The 25,937-nt window shown below is 46.9% G+C and overlaps 1 protein-coding gene across 4 annotated transcripts; it reads right to left on the bottom strand.

Moving 5' to 3' along the window:
- Positions 1-2,019: 2,019 nt before the first annotated feature.
- Positions 2,020-23,281, bottom strand: Gata3 (GATA binding protein 3). 4 transcript variants are annotated; one of them, XM_021154096.2, is made up of 6 exons: positions 23,083-23,281; positions 22,048-22,671; positions 19,107-19,643; positions 13,482-13,624; positions 7,807-7,932; positions 2,020-3,575 (listed from the first exon to the last, which is right to left on the bottom strand). In XM_021154096.2, exons 2-6 carry the CDS (start codon positions 22,283-22,285, stop codon positions 3,291-3,293), a joined length of 1,329 nt encoding a protein of 442 aa, XP_021009755.1. In that variant the 5' UTR covers positions 22,286-22,671; positions 23,083-23,281; the 3' UTR covers positions 2,020-3,290. The 4 variants fall into 4 exon arrangements, with proteins under 4 accessions (XP_021009755.1, XP_021009752.1, XP_021009761.1 ...); XM_021154093.1 differs by having other exon boundaries at positions 13,482-13,627; XM_021154102.2 differs by having other exon boundaries at positions 3,434-3,567.
- Between the last annotated feature and the right edge of the window lie 2,656 nt (positions 23,282-25,937).

Here is a 25,937-nt window from a genome sequence, read left to right on the forward strand (position 1 = left end):
GGGACAACTTTTTTGTTGAATTTTTTGATTTGCTTTTATTGTTGCTTGGCTTTTGGAGAGCAGAATGTCACTCTTTAGCTCAGGCTGCTGAGAACTCCCCTGGTATCCCAGCCTCTAACTGAAGGCTGGCCTGCCTCTCTGCCTCTGCGGTGCTGGGAACAGAGGCATGAGCCAGCACAACCATCTTAAAAAGTGCTTACGTCCAGTGATATTCACTCCGTGAGATTCCAAAACAGCAGAGCTGGATTTTTTTCCTAGGACGTAGCCTTTGAAATGTTTTAAAGAACTAATCCAAGTCAGGTGTGTTGGCTCCTGCCTGTCACTTGAGCACCAGGGAAGCTGAGTCAGGAGGATTGCCAAGAGTTTGAGACCAGCCTAGACTCCACAGTGAGTACCAGGCCCACCCAATCTACAGTGTGAGACCCCATTATAAAATACACATCAGCCAAAGCATTGTCTCTTCTCCCCTTCTTGCAAGCTCCATATTATATCTCAAATATTCCTCTGTGGCTAAGCTGACACAGTTTTGAAAAATGAGATCAAACAGATTGAAAACTGGCCAAGGATACAGTTTACTCAAAAGCACTTCAGCAGTGTCTCAGTTCTTGTCCTGTTTTTCCAGATTAAAACCTTTACCAACATTGTTGCTCTCCTGTGTTCTCTTCTTCTTCATCTTCTTCTTCTTCTTCTTCTTCTTCTTCTTCTTCTTCTTCTTCTTCTTCTTCTTCTTCTTCTTCTTCTTCTTCATCAAAAGAGCCAAAAAACAAAACCTACCAGAGCCACATTATGAAGGAACCTTGAACCACAGTCCTCTCCTTCTATAGATATTTTTACAAAGCTTTTGCATCGTCTTCTAGAAACTGCTTTGAAAATTAAATTGAAGTATGCCATGGTGAAATGACAAAGAACCCGTGCAGTGGCAACTTTACCTAAAACAAAGCAAAGCCCAGGCTCACTAGCCTTAAGACTTTTGTTTCCTATCCCCCCCACCCCACTCAACCCCTTCTCACTCCAGGAATGTCAAGAATTTGAATTCCTTGTTCTTAAGGTGAAAGGGCATTAACACAAATGGTCTTAGGAACAGAAGCAGGAACTCCTGAGAGGTGGAACCAAACTGATGGTAAAATCCCCCAGGTTCAAAATGACCCTCTTTCCTAGGTGCTTTCTAGGACCCTGCTTCCTGGATACTGTTAGAGGACAGTATCCGGACTGTTGGTCATTGTTCAGGAGCCGGCAAGCTCTCCACTGTGTGTCCCTTCTCTTACTCTTTTTATTTCAACATTCAGCTTTGGACTTAAACTAAGAAAGCAGAGGCAGGTAACAGATTCATAAGTGTGTGCCAGAGTCACACATTCTCTCAGAGGACAAAGGGAATGAATATACAGCAGGTTTCAAAAGGGTAACTTTGTGTCTTGCAGACATCCCAGGTCACCCCTCCATTGCATGTAGCAAAGTAAGTAGCAAAGCAAGATGGGAATGAACTGAGAAGCACCTGGCTGGCTTGCTGTATCAAAGAGGAATCCACCCTCCGACTATAGTTAGACCTGGAAATCTCAGCTGAGGAGTTTGCCACTCTTTGTTTGTTTGTTTTTGTTTTGTTTGTTTGGTTCGAGACTGGGTTTCTCTGTGTAGCCCTGGCTGTCCTGGAACTCACTCTGTAGACCAGGCTGGCCTCGAACTCAGAAACCCGCCTGCCTCTGCCTCCCAAGTGCTGGGAGCCACCTCTGCACTCTCCCTTTAAGATTGTCTTAGGAGATACCCAAGAACAGCAGGCATCTCAGCATCTCACTGGAGGACCCAGAAGCTGTGCCTGCCCAGGGATAGATTTCTCTATAAGACAGTAGGACTCACTATTCTCTCATTCAAGGGATGAGTCTCGCCTGCTGGGTTCACATGATCTCCTGGTGAATAACTACCATATTTGCTTTGGGATGCTTGAAAAGAAAACAACCCTGAAATGAGCTGCTGCTGCCAATTTCTGTAAGAGCTTGGCCGTCACGGTGATACAATGTTACTTTGTTGTTTTAAAATATTTTAACTTTATTATTATTTTTATAGTATTATTCCAACAGACTGTTTAAAGGCAGTGATCACTAATACAGAACACACAGGGGCTAACAGTCAGCCAGGTGGCTCTCAGGACCAGGCCTGTGAGTGGCCGGGTCGCTGACATGCACGTTGGTAGCTGGTACGCTGCTACCTTCATAGTTTAGGCTGCAAGAAAAGTGACGAAAAAGACAGGTACCGCCGGGCCCATAGAAGCTATTTAATAAATACCATCAAAAATAATAATAAAAGGAAAAATAAACCCTCCAGAGTACATCCACCTTAAGTCAACTGAAAGCAATCTAGTTTATTCAACCAAAAATCCAGAGAGAAGAAAAAAAAAAAAAACATTAAAACCAAAAAAAAAAAAAAAAGCAGTTCCTAACACTAGCAGTAAATAAATTTATACAACAATTCAGTCTGTATAATATGATGAAATAAATCTACATCTTTTCTTATTTTGGTGCTTCTGAATTATACATACAAACAACAATTACAGGGACTGATTCACAGAGCATGTAGGCCTAGCCATGACATTCTCAGATCTTCCGTGGGTGAGATCACACACCCATTGCCCAGATCTGAAATCTCTTTTGCACAGGCTCACAGCCTGGAACAAATGATTTGCCTACAACCTTTTTTTTTTTTCTTAGATTTTTCTTTCTTTTCTTTTTTTTTTTTTAATTTATTTTTTCTCCCCCCCCCGCCCCTTTTTTTTTTTCTTTTTCTTTCTTTCTTTCTTTTTTTTAAATGCATCAAACAACTGAAAGGGAAACAAAACTGACAGCGTGCCCATTTGGACATCATTCTTAGTAGTTTCTTCTGTATCTCCATACTTTAATCCCCCTATATTCCTTAAAACTCTTGGCGTCCTTCATGCCTTTCTTACAGCTATCCAGGTACAATAAAGTCTTCCTCAAATGTACAGTATTTCTTACAATATAAGTTATATGCAATGTTCAGCAATATTTTTTTCACAGCACTAGAGACCCTGTTAAATAGGGAATATGAGTCTGAATGGCTTATTCACAAATGGGATCCGGATTCAGTGGTTGGAACGCAGACACCACCTCGAGCTCCTTTGAAAAAAGAAGCAAACATTTTGCTTTCTGCCTTCAAAAACACAGATCTGTCGCTTTCGGGCTTCATGATACTGCTCCTGCGAAAACGCAAGTAGAAGGGGTCGGAGGAACTCTTCGCGCACTTGGAGACTCCTCACGCATGTGGAGCAGGGCTCTGCCTCTCTAACCCATGGCGGTGACCATGCTGGAAGGGTGGTGAGGTCCGAAGGAGAGGCCGGAGGGCGGATGCATGGGCGTCGGTGTGGTCAGCATGTGGCTGGAGTGGCTGAAGGGAGAGATGTGGCTCAAGGATGACATGTGTCGGGAGAGAGCGGCCGGGTTGAAGGAGCTGCTCTTGGGGAAGTCCTCCAGCGCGTCATGCACCTTTTTGCACTTTTTCGACTTGCTAGACATCTTCCGGTTTCGGGTCTGGATGCCTTCCTTCTTCATAGTCAGGGGTCTGTTAATCTAAACAAAGATCAATTTTTTTTTTTTTTTTACTTTTTTGCTGCCTTTGAAATGATAAACGCTTTTGCATAGTAGCACAGGCCCCAGGCCAGGGATGCGTTTCTGTGTTGATTGCCTCTTCTTCCTACCTACTCCTTCCTTCTTTCCAGAGACCCAGGTACTGCAGGTCTTGGAACACAGGGCTTCTGATTCAGCTGCCATTGCTTTCAAAGCCCACAGGCCCCGAGCACAATTCAGCTAAACTCATCAACAGGGGAAGTTCGGGGCCCACCTAGTATTGAGTATATATCTGACGACTAAAATACAAAAACCTGTGTTACTTCCTTAACCTGTGTTACTTCCTTAAGATTTCCCTAAGATATTTCATGAGAGGATGGGGAATCGGGGTCGCCAGACACCATTTTGTTTACATATATGATGAGTCTTCTCTGGGGCTTGCCACACAGGGCCAGATAGAGTGAAGCCTTCTGGGTTGAAATCTACCTTTCTGGAAAACTAGGTCTCTATGCCTTTCTGCAAGGTCTGGCTGTCACTCTTCTGCCTGGCCTTTTCACAGGGTGAAGTTCTGGAAACTTCCCCTGGAAATGTGTGTGTTCTGAGATTTTTGGAGGGAATAGGGTTCTAGGGGTGGAAGGCAGGGAGTGACATCCCCAGCCCCGGAGCCTGTGCTAAAGCAGTGTGCTCTTCCAAAGGATAACCCTGTGCCCACATCACTCAACACAGCTGCAGTGCTCCAAAGCTGTTGCTTTCCGCTTCCTTCTGCACAAGCAACTAAAGCCATCCAATCAACAAGGATTTAACAACAGCCAACGGGACCCAAAGTCCTTCAATGGCTTGTAAGGACACTCACGGTCACAAGGAAAAAAAAAAATGACTGCATCAGGCAAAGATGCAAAACCCTGTTCTAGAGATTTGTAGGACATGCTGGCATATACTTAGAGTGCAGAGACAGGAAGATTAGGAGGTCTGGGCTAGCATGGGCTACTAGCAAGACTCTCACTGAAAGAGAGGGGTAGGGGAGAGAGAGAGAGAGAGGAAAGAGAGAGAAGAAAGATGGGGGAGAGAGAAAGAGAGAGGAAAGAGAAAGAGAGAGAAAGAAAGAGAAGAAAGAGAGAGAGAAGAAAGACGGGGGGAGAGAGAGAGAGAGCGCTCTAGGCTTTGATAGCTTAACATCCTTTTGGTTCCTATGGGATCCATCATCAAGTATAGAACTTTATCAAACCAATAGAGGCCTCTCTTCATGAAGAGCCAAGTAAGTGAATGTCACCAGCATACATCTGACTCAAAGAATCAACTTCATTTCTGGCTGTGTTTCCAGGGATGCAGCTAAGAATCTTGATGGGAGGCAGGCAGTTCTGCCTACCATTTTAAGGGTAAACAGCCCCAGTATCCAGAATTCACAGAAGAAAAGATCCAAAATAGCCAAGAAAGACCACGTTTCTAGGTTTATTAAGCACATGACTTCCTAGTGCAGGCAGAGGTCACCAAAGAAGGCTCTACACAGGAGCCTCAGACCTTATTTGTCCCTGTGACAGGAAGACTGGGTGAGGAGAAGCCAAAGAGCCAAAGTCAGTGCCAGAAAAATGTCTCAGGGCTCTTTCTCCAGGTTGTCAGGAAGATAAAGCCACCGCCCACAGAGATGACAGGTATCCACCCCACACCAGACCTTCCCTAGATAATGTCTAGATACACCACTGTGTACAGCGATCACTAGATGTACACAGCCAGATATCTCCATATAATATCTAGTTACACCAATAGCTACACGGCCACAGATAGCTAGCTAGTCACAACACACCTAGATACACTGATGCAGAGATAGGTAATCAGCTAAGCACCTACATAAGAGGAGAGGAGCCCATGGCATACGTGTGCAGACACAGCATGGGCAGAGGACGTCACACGCCAAGAAAATGGCCTTACATTATTATCTCAGTGTTAAATACACCAGAGCTGCCTCTCTTGGCGAATCTGTGCTAAACCAAAAGGCAGAAGGAGGAGGAGGAGGAGGAGTAAAAATTGATGAGAAAGAGAAAATTCACTCCCTCACATTAGGCAACCCCTGGGTCCAGGAAGGAATAGGAATGTGCAATAGAGAAAAAGTCACTAGGTTGAGAGCAAGCGAGCATGACTCCAAACAGCTTCAGCGTAGCTCACCACCACTACTCAAAGCAGTACAGGTAGCTACTTTCCTAGAATTCTATGGCTCCGTGGAGGTGGTACAGAAACACACACACACACACACACACACACACACACACACACATGCGCGCGCGCGCGGCAGTTCATGGAGATCTTGTGGCACTGTGTGGTCAGATTGCTTTACCAAGTAGTTATGGACACCCTGCTAGGACAGCTGAAATAGACTTTGCGCGGTCTACACTGTGGGCTTGCTGAGGCTCCCACATCATCAAGTATCATGGACACTCTTAGAGAGCTGCAAGTTGTAGCTCAGAAAATGCCCACACAGGCTATGGTGATGCGTGGAGAGGCTACTAAACGCTAATATTCCATTCCCACCAGATTGCAACCTCAAACCTTTCTAACTCTTCTGCCTTGTATTTGAAAGCAAGATTTGGTTTAACTGCTGCTAATCCCATGTGTACCATGGCCTCAGGAATCGGGGAAGAACAGCAGATCCCCCTTAGGAGGCCAGGGTTTCTTCGTTCTGGTTAATACTGAGGTGGACCATGTCAAGAGATGTGAGTTCAGACTCCAAAGGAATCTCAGAAACTTTATCCCAGAGAGGGGGTGGGGGCTTGGCTTCCTCTTCATTTCCCAGGTATTCCTGGGTAAAGTGAGTTACTTCGAGAATAGCCACAAGCAAAAATTTCTGCTACTTCCTCATTCCTCCCAGATTCTGCCAAAGGCAAAAAACTTCAGAAGAATCGGGTAAAGCTGAGGAACAAGAGAGTTGTAACTTTTTTTTTTTTTTTTTTTTTTTGGCTTAGGAATAACTATACATTTGAGGTTGTCTTCTGCAACATTACAAGTTCAAGGCCAGCCTGGACAATAAGAAACTGTCTCAGGAAAAAAACAAACAAACAAACCAGGGGTGGTAGACTCTAGTGGCTGGCAGTTACCTTATGCTAATGGGGTCTAGAAGGCAGAAGTAACCATTTCTTTTCCCTAGCATTCCAACCTTAATTCTCCCCCCAGTCATTTACAAGTGAAAACCTGGTTGGGACAGAGATATTTAATGAAACTTCAGTTCATGTTTGTCACGCAGGGGGCCATTTAGAGTTCACAGCACAGGGACAGCCAAGGCCTGGTGTCCCCGGCAGTAACCAAATCTATCTGTCCCATTTGGCTCAGAAATGGATGCCAGAAGCACAGATTTATACTTATTTCTCTTTTTCCCTTCGTCCTGGAAGGGAGGTGAGCTCCTTCACCCCCAACCCCACCTCAGGAGAGGGAACATCAAAACAGAACTATGATTTCTTATTTTGTTTTTTGACATAGGGCCTCTTTATGTTGAACTGGCTGTCTGACAATTCACTGTGTAGGTCAGGCTGGCCTGGAACTCGCAGCAATCGCCCCCACTGTCTCCCCAGCCCTGGAATTAAACCACCTGGCCTCGCTTCAGCGCTGAGCATTTTCCTGTTTGCCAAGATTTTCCCCCTTAAAGCTTACACAGGTCTGTGATGTTTACCAGGCATTAACCTCACATAAAACACACACCACATGGGGAGTGCGGCGTATTCTTCATCTGTGGTGTTGTTTTTGAGGCAAAATCTCGCTAATGTAGCCTTGGTTGGCCCGGTACTAGCTATGTAGGCCATATTGGCCTCCAATTCATGGTGGTCCTCCTGTCTCGGTCTTCTAAGTGTCCGGATTATGAATGTGCTGCCAAACCTGGGTTCCCTCTCTGTCTCTAACCCCTCCCATCTCAGCAAAGATGTTTTCAAAACTATGTCTGGTCACATGCAGTGACACTCATCTGTAATCCTGTCACTGTGGAAGCTGCAACAGGAGGACCAGAAGCAGTTCAAGGACAGCTTTCTCTACACGTAGCATTCAAAGCTGGCCTGGGCTATAGAAAACATGTATCTCAGAAAACCAAGAAATACATATAATAAACTCAAGCCTACTGCATTATTTATCTGAACAAATTGTTTAGCTCCAAGGAAGGTGGCTGAAACCCATCAGAAATCTGGATGCTGGTGAAGTTTCAAGGTCATGGTCAGGATGGCTCCCCACCCCCATCCCGGCTGGTTCCAGTCCCGCTTACATTATGAAGCTTGTAGTACAGCCCACAGGCATTGCAGACCGGGTCCCCATTAGCGTTCCTCCTCCAGAGGGTGGTGGTGGTGGTCTGACAGTTTGCACAGGATGTCCCTGCTCTCCTTGCTGCCGACTGGGGATGGGAAGAGAGGAGAAGATAAAATTGGAACACACAGTAAATACGTTGACAGAGCTATGAAGACTGGCTTGAAGTCTTCCAAAGACATTGAAAAAAAAAAAAAAAAGACATTGAAATCAAAACCAGCAAGTGGGCCACATGAAAGTCATCAAGGTCCCACATCATCCTTTGGAAGAAAGATGTAGCCAATCTAGAGTCTTGGACTTTTTTGGGCCTCAACAGGCAAATACCGAACTTTCTTTCTTCCAGTGAAGAGCTGGAGGAGAAGCAGAGCCCAGTGCCACCTCCCTGGGAACACTACCAGCTCCTGCCATCCCCAGTCCATCTTTTAGAGTGACAATTTCCAATTAGCCAGGCTAATTTGGGTACCAAGCTCTTAGTCATCCCTGAGCCCACGTGAATTCTTTTTCAAGAAAGACAATCAAAAACATTGATTTCTACCTCAGCTACTGGCTGACAGGGGACAGTAAGAGCAAAGAAAAGGAAGGAGGGCTGAGCTAAGAAACCACTTTCTAGATAGACCCCTCCCCCCAAGCAAAAAGTGCTAAATTAGTAGGGTATAGTGGTGCCAGCACTCTGAGGCTGAGGCAGGAAGATTACGGCTAGCTGAGGACATGGTGGGAGAGGAGAGCAAGTGAAAATAAGCTATGCCAATAAAATGTACGAAGAGAGCCTAAAGAAACCCAATGCTGTGCATGCTAAACGAAAATAATGATTTATACAGCTATACATATAAATGCAGATATTTTAGAAACTGCATCTCACACACACACACAAAAAAAACTTAATTCTGAAGAGTGGAGTTCTACATCAGAGTAAATTTACGCTTTCAGAAGTGAGTGTGTATGTGTGTGCACACATGCTCATGTGTGTGTAAAAGCGTGTGTGTGTGTGTGTGTGTGTGTGTGTGTGTGTGATACACTCAGGATGCCATGATTTTGGAGCAGGGCATTCTGAGTCAACAAGCCCCCGCTCGATCACCCTGTAGCCATCTCACACAGCTGACAGTTTCAGACTTGCCACTCCCAGGACTGCCGCCCTTGATATCTTTAGGTAGGTAGCCATCAGGTAATGAGACAATCCAAAAGCAAATGAAACGAAGCGAGACTGATGATTTAGTAGAAATCCCGACCTTCACCTTCCCACCCAGCTCACCACCTCGGTGAAGTTAAGCATTTCCTATGTGTTGTTCTCCAGGGAGGTGGAAAGCAGCCACAAGCCACATATCAGCCACATATTGAATTTTAATGCCTTGGTTTTGTAGACTTGGGGGCTCACTCACACCTGTTATTCCTGCACTTGAAAACTTGAAAGGCTGAAGCAAGATTGTAACCAGTGTGAGGCCAGCCTGGGCTATACAGGAAGTTTAAGGCCAGTGTGGGCTATAAAGAAAGATCCTGTCTCAAAAAGTAAGTTAAAATGTTCTTACTTATCTCTGCTTTAAAAAACAAAACAAAACAAAATACAAGAACAGGGAGAGATTTCTTTTACTTTTCGTGCATGTGAATTTATCAGCCAACTTTTTGACACACTTTTTCTTAATGAAAAATTAAACAGAATTATTGAAAGAAAATGGAACGGTGAACTATTAAAATGGCTCACAGTTAAAGGCACTCATAACAGAGGCTGACAACCTGAATTAGATCCCCAAACCTGAGCGGTGGAAGGAAAGAACTGAGTTATACAACTTGTCCTTTTTTTACAACAGCGAACATGTGCATACGCACACAAGTGTACGTCCTTTCTGTACAATCCCACATGCACGCAGACACACAAAATTAAAAGAAAATGGAGCTGTCGCCTCTAACATACTCCCCTCTTTTTCACCCTGAAAAGAAAATGTTAACTCAAAAATGAGTCTGGATACTAAGCTAGAAATTAATAGTAAAGAAAAGAACAGAAGACAAAGCATTCGGTTGCATTTAGAAAGTTCTGGAAACTGGAGAGTCAGCTCGGTGCAAGGGCTACTTAACAATAGAAAAGGCCTGGGTTTTATCCCAGCCCCTCAAAACAGAAAGACAGATAAAGTAGAGAAAAGAAGGAAGAAAGGAAGGAAGGAAGAAAGGAAGGAAGGAAGGAAGGAAGGAAGGAAGGAAGGAAGGAAGGAAGGAAGAAAGGAAGGAAGAAGAGGGGAGGAAATGGAAGAAAAGAAGGAAGAAGGAAGAAAAATCGGTTCTGGTACGATTTTTAAGAACATGAAACTAAGCACTCCATTGCCCTTGCCTTATCTCTATCAATACTGTATCAGGCACAAAGCCGCAGGAAACATGTTTGGAAACCGAGTGGCGATTTTAAATTCAGCTGACATTTTCCCTTCCTTTCAAACCTCTACATTATCCTCCAACCAATGTCCTGTGGGCTTTAAATAACCAAACTCAGACATGTTCCCCCCAGTAATTCTTTTTGGGATTCTAGGGAGGTGAAATTAGAAACAGCCCTTCTTTCTCATTGTGGAAAGGTGCTGCCCATTTTGAAAATCAGCCACTCAGACCCGAGAGCGTTGATGTTGATTCTGGTGCCTTTGGCCACCTGCCTTTGTGAAATGTGATCATTTAATACTTAAATAACCATTTCCCTCTTGTGCTCTCTGGAAGAAAGTCCTACTGAAAACCAACGCCTAATCATTTGTGACAATTATGTTACATGCGATTATTATCACCTTCCAGCGGCATTTCAGAAGAAATATTCAGATAAAGCCCAAGAGTGTCCAATCAGGCAACCAGCTTTCCCAACTCAATCATTTTGAATATATAAGGTAAATAAATAATGACAACTAATACAATGAGTTCTCTAAAGAAAGAACTCAGTATATGCATAAATACTCCTTCACAGTGTATGGTAAATAGCCTAAGTACACGAGTGTGCCAGATACACCTCTGGTAAGACAGAGTTTAGGCAAACTGACAGAACTGCACAGAGCCACACTGCTGGACTCGGGGGCAGAGGCATCAGGAAGTCCTTAAATTAGGCAAGTCACTCAACCCTTTCTAGTTGTAAAACATAAGGAAATTCTGGAATACTATTCGGGGAGGGGGGGGGCACTGTAGATCTGGCCGTCAGTGCTCATCTTCCAAGCCAGTGTCAGATCTGTATCCCATGAAGAAGCTAGCTACATTATGGGCTGAGTCGTCATCAGTGGGGTCTGCAAATGCGTAAGACAAAATTAGCAAGCTAGAAAGACAGAGCCAAAGTGAAGGGACAGGACTGTAAGAAAGCAGACAGTGTGGCTGGCTCCAGTGTCCTTAACATGCAGGAGCCTAGGCTACTATGCCCCAGCACGAAGGTAGGAAAAGGAAAGAAAAACAAAAACAAAAACAAAAACAAAAACAAAAGGTTCAACAGGTTTGGAAGTAGAGGGCATCTAATGGGGGTGGGGGGGTGGGGGGACAGTCAGTGAGGGTCAGGGAAGGCTGGTGTGACAGCTCAGAGCACAAGGGTGCTTGTGGGCAAGCCTGATGCTCTAAGTTCTATCCACAGAACTCACAGGGTAGGAGAACACTGACAAGTGATCCTCTCTCTCTCTCTCTCTCTCTCTCTCACACACACACACACACACACACACACACACACACACACACCACAGCATGCAGCACAAACCAACGTTAAAGAGACGGAAAAAAGTCTCTGTGTCTCTGTGTAGCATATAAATTGTAATGGGACTGAAAATACCAATACCTCCCGCAACCAGGGGACACCATGAAGATAGACAGCTTAACCTGTGACAGCCTGTGAGCTCTAGAATTCAAGGCAATCATTACTCCAGAGTTCCACAGACTTCCTATGAAAGGCGGGGAAAGGCAAACCTATATAAACTGGCAGTAGAAATCTCCCCCGTGTTCTCCATACAAACAGAGAAATCCTCTGCTTTCCTTCAGAAAACTCGGACCTTTTTTTTTTGGTCTTTACTTAAAAATTAAAAACTGCTATTATACCATGACTTATTTCAAAAAGGAGGTTTTTTGTTGTTGGTTTTATTTCTTTTTTGGTTTTTTTGTTAGGCCGGGCTCTGAGTGATTCACGGCATTCTTCTGCGGTGTGATCACACTCATTCAGAGCTAACACCTCCAGCCATCTTTTTTTTATGCCTCTTGCTCTGATCCGTCTAAACATCTTGGTGTTTAAGTTGGGGGAGCTGAGTTGTTGTTTATGAGTTATCTGTAGCACTCAGATATCCGGCAGCTTTTTCCTAGGAAGTTGGCTTTGCACATAAAAGAAAGGGGAAAGAAAAAAAAAAAGAAACTAAACTGCATGAGAAGGGGAGGGGGGTTGAGACTGTTGGAGAAAAGAGCAAAGATCAGATAGGATGAGGCCTAGAGATCTAAGATTGCCAAAAAAAAAAAAAAAAAAAAAAAAAAAAGTTAAAGTCATGTGGGCACTTCCACCCCTAGAAAGTTTGCCTTTTTCTAAAGAGGATGTGAAAGGTGTTAAATTGTGCTGCTGTCTAACAGGGAAGGTGAATAGTGCTTTAAGGAAGGGAGCTGTCTCATCTGTTTGGGTTTGCTCCACTGTTCTCCCTTAGAATCTGTATGGGGAAATGTTTAGTCTCCACTCGCGTGTTCCTCTGTTGAGCTTTCTGATCTAGCCTGTGCATGATCACCCCCTGCTAATTACTCTTATTGTCCCAGGTATGTACACTCACACCATTCAAGCTGGCCCAAGGTTCCAGAGTCAAGTTTATAACTGAACACCTCCTGTTTGATTCCTTTCTAAATGCTCAATGGGTTGAGGCTCTCTCAAGGATACCTAATTTATCACAAAGCTCAGGAAAGAAGGAATATGATCAACAGAGCAGGGAACTCTCACGCTATGGAGAGTGGTGATGAGATCACAAGTCAAGACGGGAATCACATCAAGTTTTCAAAGTGTCGACCAAGAAGCAGATAAATACCAGAGACTGATTCTAAAATTCAGTTAAGTTACCATCAATCCCATGGCCCCCGCTAACTACAAACTCAGTATGTGGCTGAGGCTGTCCTTGAACTCCTGATCTCGTGGTTCCACCTCCTAAATTCTGGGATTACAGGAGTGTACTATCACAACATGACGTCCTATTAATCTTAAAGCATGGATATCAGAGGTTCATCTACAGCGTTGGGTCTGGAATGGCCTCCTCAGAGACTTCTACAACTTCCAGAGAATGCTCTAAATGGTTCCTGGGATACTTCATTCTCCACATTAAATCTCTGGCCTCTGTGACACAGCAATTATTGGCACAGTGGTTCTGATGTTGCTAAGCTTAGCTACTCTATCAGGTTATATGTTTCAGATGTGATAACCAGTAAGTTAGTATCCTTAAATTTCAGAAGTGACTTAACCATGAAAAATAAAAATACAAAGTTTTTTTTTAATTTAATATGAAAAGGTATAAAAGGAAAAGAGATAAAAGAAATAAAAGGTGGAGGAGAAACAGTAAAAAAGAAGGGAAGAAAAATATAGAAGAGAAAACTACCAGGCCAGTTTCCTGCAGAAAGCCATCCTTCTCAGAGACGCAAAAACAGAAAACGCAAAACAGATATGTGAGCTCAGTCCTTCCAAGAACTTACCAGCCTTCGCTTGGGCTTGATAAGGGGCCGGTTCTGCCCATTCATTTTATGGTAGAGTCCGCAGGCATTGCAAAGGTAGTGCCCGGTACCATCTCGCCGCCACAGTGGGGTAGAGGTTGCCCCGCAGTTCACACACTCCCTGCCTTCTGGAAACAAGGTCACAGATAAGTCACTTAGGGAAGGGATAGCATATGAAAAGGAGGTAACACTTAGAATGATGAGGGAGGGTCTGTGAGATCCCTCAGCAACCTAGTACTTGCCCCCTAGCCTGAACATCTGAATTCCATCCCTGAGACGCACTTGGTGGTACAGAAAAACAACCCCCCCCCCCCACATGCATTGAGATCAGAAGGGAAAATAAAACCAAAAGCATTTCCAAAGTCTTGCGACGATCCAAAGTTACAGCCCTTAGTGCCCTGACTAGCTCTTCCCGGATACAAACAGACCTCAGGTGAGTGAATTTGACATGTCCCACTTGGTGAGGAAGATAGAGCCGGGAAAGTGGGGAAAGAAGGAGAGAGACTCAACCTTAAAACATTTCCCTAAGAACATGCTGTGCACAGATCAGTCAGTGGCCAAAGCCAAAGACTTCTTTCATTTTCCTCCAAGGGCAAAGTAAATGAAGCAAGGATCGGTGATCCAGATCGTCACCGGGCCCTTCTATATAGACGGACTAGGTAACATAGATCAGGATGGGAAGAAAAGAAAGATTAACCAATGGCTAGAGAGATAAGCAGATAATAGATGGACGTATACATTGATCATTTGGCTGATTGAGTAGCTAAAACATCACATTTTTTAACTTCCAATAAAACTATAAATGCCCCTAGTTACAAAGTCATCAATTAAGACATAGCAGGATCGACTCATCTGCTATCCTCACAGTCTCCCCTTCAAAAACTGCCAACATCTCCCATAGCTTTGCAGCTGCTGTTAGAGGAATTGAAGTACGACTCTTTAGCCCCAGCCTGGCCAGCCAACGACTGATGGAAGAAAACACAGATCAGCCTTTAGGCAGGAGATCTGCAAGAGGGGAAAAGCAAGGAGAGAAGAGGGCAGAACAGATAGAATGAAGGTCAGAGACAGATTAGGAGGCGAGGTAAGTTAGTCAAGGAGGTGGGGGGATGCTGGTCCCCTCAGTAACTGAGACTCCGGCTGCAGCTTCTCTTTTTCCAAAACCAAAAATAAACAAACAGAAAAGCAGCCCAGTCAGGTTTGTTCACTCCCAGGAGCAGGGCCAAAGCTAGGCAGGGACCCACTCCAGAAAGTTCCTCCGTAGAAATGGATCCATGGAAGAAAAGTGGCCAAAGAGACTTCTTTCCAACATCTGAAGGGGAGAAAGATTCTGTCTGAAGGAATCTCTTTTACTTTGGGGAATGGAGAGAGAGACACTAGAATGGTTAGTTCCTCAAGCCAAGGAGGGAGTGGAGACCGTAATCCCCTACAGGGGCAGGGAGCTCAACCACAGTATACCACAGAGGTGAGGAGACACTCAGGATAGAGGGAAAAGTAGAAAAAAATATATATGTATATATATCCCCTCAAATATATGGTGTATGTGTGTGTGTGTGTGTGTGTGTGTGTGTGTGTGTGTGTGCATGCAATAGTAGAACACTTGTCTAACAATGTACAAGGCACTGGGTTTGATGCCCTGCACTTAAAGGGATCTCTTTGTCTTGAGAGATTAATCAATGACAAACAAAGTAAAGAAAGAAACTCCAGAAGATCAATTGGGAATTTTGGCCTCCCAGAAAAGGAACAAAACCTACCTTGGGAGGCAAAAGACTTCATGCGTTTAAAAAGGCCCCAGGTCATACGCAAAGGAGCAAGGGGCATTCACACTCATACGCGTCGCTTTCTCCAGGGCCATTCTAAGAAGTTATCACCACAGTTTAAGTCCAACCCTTTCTACCAAGTGGCCAGAAAACCATGAAAAATATTCTCATTTTACCATCCCCATTACTCAGGGACCATGTGTAAATATGCCTTTGCAAAAATGATTTAAGCAGAGTTTTTAATTTTTTCCCCCCAATCCGGATTACAAAAAAGGTTCCTTAGCTTGGGGAGAACTCTCTCTTGTTATCCTGGAGCCTCTGGGACTAGATGTAAAACATCACACGACAGCCAGAGGTACTTCCCTAGGAACTAGGCTAACTCTTTCTAGCTCTCCTCACAGGCTCTGGGCTCCTTCCTATTCAGACAACTTTTGTGTAGGATCAGACTCTGATGGGTCATGGCTAGTGGCTGTGGGGAGACCGAGGATGGGTGGGTGAGGAAGCACCAGCTGTAGAGCCATGGCCAAGAGGCCTTTTGGCTCTGGCTTCTCAGATGTCCACTGCATCCACAGCCAGCATGCTGGAAGAGAGCAGCATAGGCCACGATCCAGCCAATGCCTGCTTTTTAATCCTGTCTGCACAGGGGCCACTTCGGCTCCCTTTCCTGTGTAAGCACCGTGCAGAAAGGCACACTGAACTTGCTGGGTACATGCTCACTCCCTGTACCAGGCACGGTAGGAGGGTAGTCAGGAGGCTGCTGCCCTGAGCAGCATAGATACCTAGGCACCCTGACCCTGCTGAGGGGATCTCCCAGCCTGTGGTCAAGCTGATTTCCTTTACTCTGTTAGGCAGGAGGGAGGAAGACAGCTTCCTTTTCAGAGGGCTCTTGAAAGCAGAGAACTACAACGGTTGCTCTCAGGCACAGCCCTGCACAGTGGAGCAATTTTCTGTCTTGATTCACTCCATACTGTGTTGCCTTGCGTGTGTTTTCCTCTTGTCATTTCTCCTTGCCTCTACTGTGACTTCAGTACACAGCCAATTTTCCTAATGGAGGGCCCGACTCTCCTGCTTTCTGTCTTCCCCTTGCCTTTCCCCCGGTCTGCTGTGAGCTGCCAGGCAGACACCTCTCTTAGGTGACAAGAACCACAGAGCTGTGAGGCCTTTTGACATTCAACAGCCATTTTCAAATGCCCCTTGGGCTTCTGACCGAAACCCTGAAACTGGTCTGTGTAGGAAGAGAAGGAGGGTAAGATATTTTCTCAGGAGGGTGGAAGGAGAAACCCACATCCAGAAAGTGGTCAGGGAAACTGAGGGAAAAAAAAAATGGCCCTTCAGGGGTAGGGGTTGAAGGGAGCAAAACAGCAGCTTTGCCTTTAATTCACAAAGATAGATCCGGGACCTAGATGAGACCGAAAGCAAAGTCGTGAAGAGAGCAGTGCAGGCCCTGACCACAGCTTTCTCCGAAGCACAGTGACAATCCTGACTGGCACCCCTTTTCTGTCTCCTCCAATAAAAGCTTCTGCAAAGAGGAAAAAGAAAGAGGGGGAGAGGGAATGCAAGGTGAGGAGGGAGAGGGAAGGAAGAAGGGAAGGGAGGAAGGGAAGGGCGGGGGGGCCGGGTGGGGGGGGGGGGAAGATCACTAAACCTAAGAGAATCCCCTCTACAACAATTCTGACTAGTCTACTCTCTGCATCCGGAGGGCTTCTAGAAACTTCTCTCTATACTCCAAAAGTCCCATCTCCTTTGCAGGTCAGGCACACCACTCTTGTTTTTTATGACTGTGAGAAAGGAGTTTAAAAGGAGGAACTAGAAAACCAAATTACAATAATTTCCCTCCTTCACCAAAATAATAAACAAACTTTATGCCTATGATCTGGTTTAGAAAGGGCCCAGCACTGACCTGTCTCTGCCCCTCACCACCACCCCCATCCCTGGTCACAAGCTTAAAGAAAGAGAGGAGAGAGAGAAGCAGATCAAACCAAGGGCAAAAAGTGTGGAGATCCAAGGAGTCAGAAGAGAAGCCTGGTCGGCAGAGTCTTTTGGATAGTCAGAGTTCCCCTCCCCCTCTCAGCCTCAGAGAGCAGGCTCTTCCCAGACCTCAGAACCTAGCCAGTATAGAGCATTTTTGTTTTGCTTTGTTTTTAAACCCCACTGCAACTTCAAAACACACAGGCTTCTGTTCCTTGATGTTAGCCCCCCAGCGGAACGTTAGGAGGCAAACAGTCCCCTTTGGCTGTTTCTAGTCCACCGCCCTCACTTCCCACAAGCCACGCTCTTGCCCAGGCACCTTCAGCAGACCACGCTGCTCCCTCGGCTCTCCTTCCTCTAGCCCTCCTTTTGACTCTACCAACGAGGCTACCTCCTTCTCCCTCCTGCCTACTTTCATGTACTGAACATGCAGGTCTGAGTTTTTCTGTCGGCCTAACCGCATCCGGACTCTATTAAAGTTCCTGGCCCAGGATAAACAATGCAACTGTCGCGTGCAGCCGTCTGAAAATAATTGGATTAGCTAAAACATATCAACTAAATAGAGACAGTCCTGCTCAGGCAGTCAGAGTGAATGTCACCCTAGGAAGAAAAACAGAAAGAGAAAGGGAGGAAGAAAGAAAGAAAAGAAAATCCTGAAACTGCTCTCCTGCTCGCTGACTGGCCCTGTAGTACCCTCTGAAGTCTTCCAGACCTAAGCACAGCCTAATGACTGCTCATCCAGCCCTTTATAGACGATGGATTGTTTATGTAACCATTACAATCTGTGTAGTTGATATGGCCCAATCTGAAATGAACACACCTCAGGAGCTATAACAATCTTCACAAAATCTTTTCTAAACATACAGAATCTCATTTGAATGAAATGTTTCCAGCAGCCACAAATTGAGAATGAATCTGTCTTATTTCTAAAGCAAAGAAAAATTCTGACTGTATATGCTTTCCCTGAAATGGCTTATTCCATAGACTAAATCTCTCAGTGTGCTGGAAAACACACTCTCATTGCTTTTGAGGCAAAGGGAAGGGGCAGGGGCAGGAGCAGGGTAGAGCAGAGGCACACACCTGCAGGATCAGCTTTTCTATCTATCTCACCTGGCCTCCAATCAACTCCCAGGGATCATTGTAAACTGGGCCTGAATGCTCCAAAAGACACTGTAGGGAACTAACTAGATATGACACTTGTCTTCCTCTGCCCCTGTATCCCACCAGAGAGCCACCTCCTGCCCTCAGACGTTCAGCTAAGAGTCCCTTTTCCATGCAAAGCCTGCTCCTTTTACGAAGTGTCTGCCTCCTCCCCAAATGACACAGACACACACTTTATTTATACAGGTCTCTGTAAAGGACAGTCCTTGGCTATAGCTCCAGTGACCCTCTGTGAGTGGAGCTAAGAGGGACAGTCCGCCTGAAAGAGGCCAAAGGGGTCATAGGAAGGACCTGTGTTTGTTTAGGTTGGAGGAGGTTTCGTTTTAGCTTTAAACACTACAGATTTATTCCTGGGGCCTTCCATTTGGTCTTGGAAACTAAAGGGTAGTGGTTGAATCCAGAAGTCCTTCAGCAGGCAAAAGGAGAGGGTTTCCATTTGTTTTTGTTAGCCTTTCTCCTTTCCCAGCTCACTGGCATGGGGAAGATAGATCAGGGGGTTACAATTGGATCACACTTCCCCTCTGCTGTCTAAGTCAGTAGGAATTAAGACACATCCAATTCTTCCCAAGCTAGGGGAAGGGAAGAAAGTGGGCTACCGATACCTGGAGCCCTCACAGAGACCCTTATTTTGGAGTAAAGAAAACCCCCTTTTTTGCCCTGACCTGGATATAGCGCAAATAGGAGGGAGCAAAAGATTCCCAGGGGTAGAGGTGGCGCTTACCTGTGCTGGATCGTGCCTTGGGCCTCGACTTACATCCGAACCCGGTAGGGGATCCTCCCAGCAGGCTGCTGGGTGGGAAGAGTCCAGAGCTGTACTCGGGCACATAGGGCGGATAGGTGGTAATGGGGTGGTGGGCTGAGGATGAGGCCCCTCCCAGGGTGGTCATGCTGCCTCGGGAGTGAGACGTTTCCAGCTTCATGCTATCTGGCAGCTGCACCTGATACTTGAGGCACTCTTTCTCATCTTGCCTGGCCGACCCGGCGGATCCCGGGGTGGACAGCGACGGGTCTGGGGAGACGTCCTTCGGCGGGGTGGGCGGGAAGGTGAAGAGATGAGGACTGGAGTGGCCGGCCGCCAGAGAAGAGGATGAAGCCGGAGGATAAACAGACAGAGGCCCCGGAGAGCCGTGGTGGATGGACGTCTTGGAGAAGGGGCTGAGGTTCCAGGGCGAGGCAGTGTGGTGGCTGCTCAGGGCTTTGCCGCCATCCAGCCAGGGCAGAGATCCGTGCAGCAGAGGCGGGCGGCATACCTGGCTCCCTGTGGCGGCGGCGTCGGGGCGAGTGGGGGGTGGGGGGGGGGAGAAGATGAGGAGGAGAAAAAGAAAAAAGAATACCGCAGTGAGAGCTGCCCTGAGACACACCTGAAGATTTTCCCCTGGCGCCTCCAACCTCCCAGTCAGCCAAACCTCCAGGTTCAACCGCAATTGAGCTCAAACATACTCTAATCTCCGTGGTCCTGGGAGTACCAGGCCCACATGCCTCAAGATAGAAGCAGGCCCTGTCCACACTCACCAACTCTAAGACGAAAGGCCCAGTCCTAATACTCCAGAAGAGTCGCAAGGACATGGAGAAAGATCCCTTGGCATATTTGTCCTCTCCAAACGAACAGTCTAAACCAGATTCCCTGGGGCCTCTCTCTAGAACCTGCCTTGATTTATTGGTTTCTTTCAATGGTCCTGATTCTCCCACCGCAGACTTAATCCCAACCGGGCTGATAAGAGAGTCAGGGTGAATGATGGGGCCTGAACGGTGAAGCAGGACCACACCACTCCTCAACCCTAGGGAGAGGCCCAGCTCCCAACACCTAACGCAGGGGAAGGCAGGGTGCTTTTGAGAGTTAATGGCAGAAAACTTTAATGCTTGCTTAGAATTGGCAAAGCTGCTTCCAGAAGGTCTGAAATGGAAATTTGCAAGGAATTTTTTCATTGCCCAAACCCTTGAAGGTAACCATACCTAAATTCTGGGATTCCCTCCCCACCCCACCCCCTTCTCTTTCTTCACCCATCCAACTCATAGGAAAAGAAAAGAAGTCCTAGGCTTCTTTTCCTGTTCTCTGGGGCGTTCTGTGAATTTTCACCTGAGACACAAAATTCCAGTTTATGTGTTTATTTCAAACGAAGGGTGACTCATACACACAGTGTGTTTAGCCTTCACTTAAAATACACAATGTTAAGGCGGTCATGAGTTGTCCAAGCCCCATACTCTCTGGTAGGGTAACCTTTAAACTCCGAGCGCAAATCTACACCCTTATTGATCTTTCAATCCAGTATCCGCCTCACCATTTGACATTCTAGTCAACCATTAAGAACAATACTGAAACTAAAATCTTAAGAGAGAGGAAGGGGGGGGGGGATCAAGAGAGATGGAGAATTCTCTTGAACGCCAAGGGTTAAGGTTCTTTTTTTTATGCAGGAAGTTGTATAGTAAATAACATTAGGTTTGATCTACCTCATTTCCACTTAACTGCTAATCTGCACACAACCCAAGCAAAGAGCGCCCCATCCGCAGAAACGTCTGTTTGAAACCTGGCGGCTCTAGGGTAGAGGATGCCTGCTGGCCAGAGGGGCTATGTCATAGGCGCCAAGGCTAACTCTGAGAAGGGAGACCTGAGCAGACCCCCGGCTACGGCTAGCTAAGAAAAACCTCCCACCTTCTTTCCTTAAAAAAAAAAAATGTATTTTTGCTGGTTTAAGTGCATAAACATACATCTGGGGAGTGTTAAGAGTCTCCTGTCTCTACCACACAAGGTTTGGTTTCTTTCTTTTTCTCTTCTTTACACACCTCAGAACTCCCCTAAATTTTTCAAGGTGAATGGTTAGGGGGAGGCGGCAACTGGAAACACTCCTACTTAAAAAGAAACTTTGATGTAGCCTAAATCTTTGAGGAGCCTGAAGAAACTCCAGTAGGCCGGAGGAGAAAAGTTGGCCAGCATTGCTGGTAATTAAGCTAAAAGCAAAGACCTAGGAAAATTCTGTGTAGCCGGGAGTCTAAGCAAACCCGACTTCTCTTCAGCTTAAGGCTTTCTCTCCCTGGACCGTGGCAACCACCAGAATCTCTTCCTCTCACCACCGGTAGGTAGAACGCCTAAAACTCAAATGCGCTAACTTTTGAGGGTGGGGAGCAAAAGAAAATAGAAAGAAATGCACGTATTTGGGCCTTTTCTGAAAATATAAATGGAGAAACAAATCGCAAGGCTCTGGCGAAACACCCCTTCACCGGATAACTAGAAGCTGGAAGTCCTTCGGGGGAGCCCAGTTCCAGGCCGGCCTGGCCCGCACTGCTGCCCGGCCTGAAAGGCTCGGCGCCTGCAGGCAGAGCTTGAGATTTCTCCCTGGCTGCAAAATCTACAACCTCGTGTGGACCAGGACTGCATTTTGGCGCTTGCCAGGTGAGTGTGCCTGGCCCCAAGGACACCGGCAAAGAGAGGTGCCTGCTACGTGCGCTCTTCTATTTAAAAAAGAAAAAAGAAAAAAAAGAAGAACTCTCTCAACGAGCGACACCGCTTCCTCACCCATTTCCGGGCCCCCGATATTTTTTTTAAATGAACTAGTAACACACTTAGGAGCTTTGGCTTGCTCTGCCCAGCCAGGGTCTCTGGCGGTCTCGTGGACCCAGGAAAACAGGCGCGGGTCCAAAAGGTTCCAGCGCCAAGGTGGACTCACCGTGGTGGGTCGGAGGATACCTCTGCACCGTAGCCCTGACGGAGTTTCCGTAGTAGGACGGGACGTGGTTGCCTTGACCATCGATGTTAAAAAGTACGTCCACCTCTTCCGTCAGCGGATACTGAGCTTCCATGTACGAATGGCCGAGGCCGGGGTGGTGCGTGTCTGGATGCTGACCATTGAGGACCGCGGGGTGATGGTGGCTCACCCAGCGCGGCTGGTCCGCAGTCACCTCCATGTCCTCGGCTGTGCTCGCGCCCTCTCGCCGGGCCCGGAACCCTCGCGGGTAGAGGGAGGGCTGTCGGCCTGGGAGGTCCGCGGACTCCTGCCGTCGGAGGCCCAGGAGAGGGGTCGTTTAATGGTTTGTTTGCAGTTAAGGGTATAGAAAAGGTGAGTAAAAAAGAGGGTTTAGGGAGGAAAGAAAAATCTTTGCGGGATAGTTTAGCAAAAGAAAGGAAGGGAAAGAAGAAAAAGGAAAGAATGAGGGCGACCCCCCCAAAAAAAAATCAGACACGGAGGAATAAAGGGGTCAAAAAAAAAAAAAAGGAGAGAGAGAGGAATCCGAGTGTGATCGCACTGCACACTGATTCCTTGGCGCTCAGGGACGGTTGCTCTTCCGATCACCTGCAAGGGAGAGAAAGAGAGACTTGAATGAGGTGTAAGTACTTTTAACACCTGAAATTCTGGAGGGCACTAGGTCTCCGCAAGCTTCCCCCAGGGCCGACTCACCCGGGACGTGCACACGCACGCGAAGACCCGGAGGGAAAGAAGCCAAGCTCCGCAGCACACCTCCGACAGCCAGGCTCGCAGGAGCCCAGGACTGACTAAGCAATTAAAACTTGGGGACAAGTCCTCCCTGGAGGACACGGGCCCCAGGATCTTTCCAACCACTACAAATCCTCCAAAAGGAGAAAGCTGAGCTTTTAGTTTACAAAAAAACAAACAAACCCCCAAACACACACACACAAACAGTCCCTCCAAGAGGAGGGAGTGATATCAAACTTTAAAAAAAAAGTCACAAGTCACAATACCAACCTGAGTAGCAAGGAGCGTAGAGGAGGAGGAGGAGGCGTGTGACCTGCCCGGTCAGATTGCGTAGCTCTCTAGGTCTCGCTCTCTCAGTCTCTCTCTCTTTCTCCTCTCCCTCTCTCAGTATTTTTTTTTTTTTACAGGGAATGCATTCTTTCTGAAACTATCAAGACGGCGCCAGGCAGCTCAGTGTTCGCAGACAGCTGTGGCGCGACGCAACTTAAGGAGGTTCTAGTGTCATCCGCGCCGAGGGGGAGGAGCCTGGCGCTGGCAGGAGGGGACACGATCCTCAGCACAAGGAAACTGCAACCCAAACCCGCTCCAGGACTTCACCTCCACCCCCATCCCATCCCCCCCACCCACCCCGGCACACCGCCGCCCCTCCTCCCGCCCCTCTACTGACCGGAAAGGGGCGCCGCCAAGGGCCGCCTAGGGCAGAGGGGCCGCGGGCAGGGTGGGCGAGGCCCGCCCGGGCTTGGGGCAGAGGGGACAGGCAGGAGGGAATTCGCTCTCTGGCCCTTTAAATGTAGCAAAGCCGATTCATTCGGGCTCAGTAGATTATTCCGTACGAGTGAAACCCGGCTGCCCCATTCATAAAGCTAATTTCCATAAGCAGACTTTTCGATACTTTTTAAAAAATGAGCAAACTTTTAAATTAGGATTCAAGCCAGAACATTTTTCAGTTTATATCAGCTTAGGGGCTATGTGCATGTAAAACAGATTAGAAAAGTTTCATGGAGAAGTAACTGAAGATTTGCCTCCGAACCAGCTTTCCGGGAGGTTGCTGAATCGCGCAGAGGACCTGGGCTTTGATTCGGACGCCCGCGTTATTGTTATGGTCTCCGCTTGCTTTCCCAAACCTCTCCAGAACGAACAGCGTCAGCTGTTGCAGCTGTCTTTTTCGGATCTAATGATATCATCAATGTGTGCTTTTGACCTTAGTGACAACGCGATGCATAGAAAGCTGGGTTAGCGAGACCTAGGCTCACTGGTCCCCGAAGTACCGTGTACAACTAACTTGATCTTTGCTGGGATGGCCTAACTTTTCTCTTCGCCTTGCTCGGGCTTTTCTCTGCTTTCACCCGAGGAAAACGGTCCCCTCCATAATATCCAACCCTGACCTCCGGGGTGGACCCAGCCGCAACTTCCCTGGACATTGTGGGTCTCTGGGACAGGGTCTGGTGGGAGGGCTGCAGGCTGACACAAGGGAGAGAGGCTGGAAGACGCCCAGTAGAGAGGCTGGGCGGACGAGGGCGGGACCATTTGTAAGGACCAATCATCGGGAGATACCACGACCGGGCCGCAGTCGCCCCGCCCCACGGGCTCCAACCTTTGCGGCCCTGTTCCGTCCTTTGAGTCACTGCATCCCCTAGTGGCGTTGAGGTTTCTGCAGCCTGGGTCCAGAAAACACAGCCCGGATGAGCAAGGTCCGAAAGAGACTTCGGGTGCACCCCAGGGCAGTGTAAGAGAAGGTGTTCCCATTCCACCCTCCAGGGCAGAGAGCTTGGCTTTAGAGGGTTACTGGAACTGAAGGCGCCATCCCCTCTTCATTTCTTTACCCCATAACATTTCCCACTGATTCAAAACTTGGATTCCCGACAAGACCTTTCTTAAGAGTTCAAGTAACTTCCATTCTACTGTGGAGAAAAGCCATCAATATCTACCTTGAAGCCAGTGGAGTGCGGAGAGAGAGAAGGTGCATTCTTTTTACAGTACAACCCTTGAAGAAGACAAAATTTATTTAGAAATATGCCCTGCGGGCTTGGGTTTGGAGCTTCTCCTGACACCCCCCCCCCCATCTTTTACATCAGATCTTTGACTGAAATCAAAGCTGAATTTCTAAATACAAATTACGAAGATACCTTTTAAAAAAAAATGAGTCTTCCCTCCCTCCTGAGTTCATCCTGCGCTCCTTGGTCCCACGTTTATGAGGGCGGCCCAGTCTTAGAATATCGATTTTTTTTTACTTTCACTCTTTGACCAACTCATCTCTCCTGGGCCAATCAAGCTGCCAGCATCTCTTCCAGCTCTCGGCGCTCTCAAAACCTTTTAATTATTTAGTTGCTGTCTAACATTCACCGGAAACCATTCCATAAACAAGCAGAGAAGACCGCACACACATTTTTGCTAAAAGGCCCGGAATTAAGATCTAGAATGAGAGTTTAAAAGGGAAAAAACACTATTCCTGTATCACCCATGAGTTGTATAAAAGACATCAGTCAGCCAGTCCCTAGTTCGCAGCTTCGAGAAAACTCTCAAGTAAGCATATCTCTTTGGTCCGGAGCACCGAGATCTACATCATAATAATAATAATTTTTTAAAATGCGCAAAAGAAATCCTTCTGGAGACCAGAAAGAAAGCTGCTGACGCCAAGAATTGAACATGTTAGTCTATGAGGCTTAGGACGTATTTTTAAAGACTGAAAAAGAAAATACTTCTGAAAAGGAAGGCTTCCCTAGTAGGGGCGCCTCTCTAATAAATGTAGTAGTGGGGATGGAGAGGATTATTCGTCTTAATTCAATCACCAGAGGAGCTAGACTGGATGCAAAGACACTCCCCTCCCTTGGAAAGACAAAATATCTAATAGGCCCCTCCAGGTCTGAGGTAGTTTGGGGCTGGCAGAGAGGGGTAGGGGGCCTGAGGCTAGGCGCCCCGGGCATTGGATCCAGCCTGTAGGGGGTATTTAACGTGTAATTCCCAGCCGGTCCGCCCCTGTTCCCGGACTGACAGTGGGTAATTGGGAAAGAGGACGTTGCTCTTTTGATGGCCCGCGCCGGCCAGTCTCGCCGACGCCACACTGGGTTTGACGTCACGGGCCGGCCCCAGAGTCAGAAACACAGAGCAGGGGAGGGGGAGGGAAA

Source organism: Mus caroli, chromosome 2 (assembly GCF_900094665.2).
Source record: "Mus caroli chromosome 2, CAROLI_EIJ_v1.1, whole genome shotgun sequence".
Classification (NCBI taxonomy): domain Eukaryota; kingdom Metazoa; phylum Chordata; class Mammalia; order Rodentia; family Muridae; genus Mus; species Mus caroli.

What these genes read in the sequence shown, in the direction of transcription:
- Gata3 (XM_021154093.1), bottom strand. Translation starts at nt 22,285, where the DNA reads ATGGAGGTGACTGCGGACCAGCCGCGCTGGGTGAGCCACCATCACCCC. An exon ending in TCAAGCCCAAGCGAAGGCTG is followed by an intron (nt 7,933 to 13,481) that starts GTAAGTTCTTGG and finishes TCCCATCCCCAG; the next exon opens with TCGGCAGCAAGGAGAGCAGG. An exon ending in TGTACTACAAGCTTCATAAT is followed by an intron (nt 3,576 to 7,806) that starts GTAAGCGGGACT and finishes ATCTTTGTTTAG; the next exon opens with ATTAACAGACCCCTGACTAT.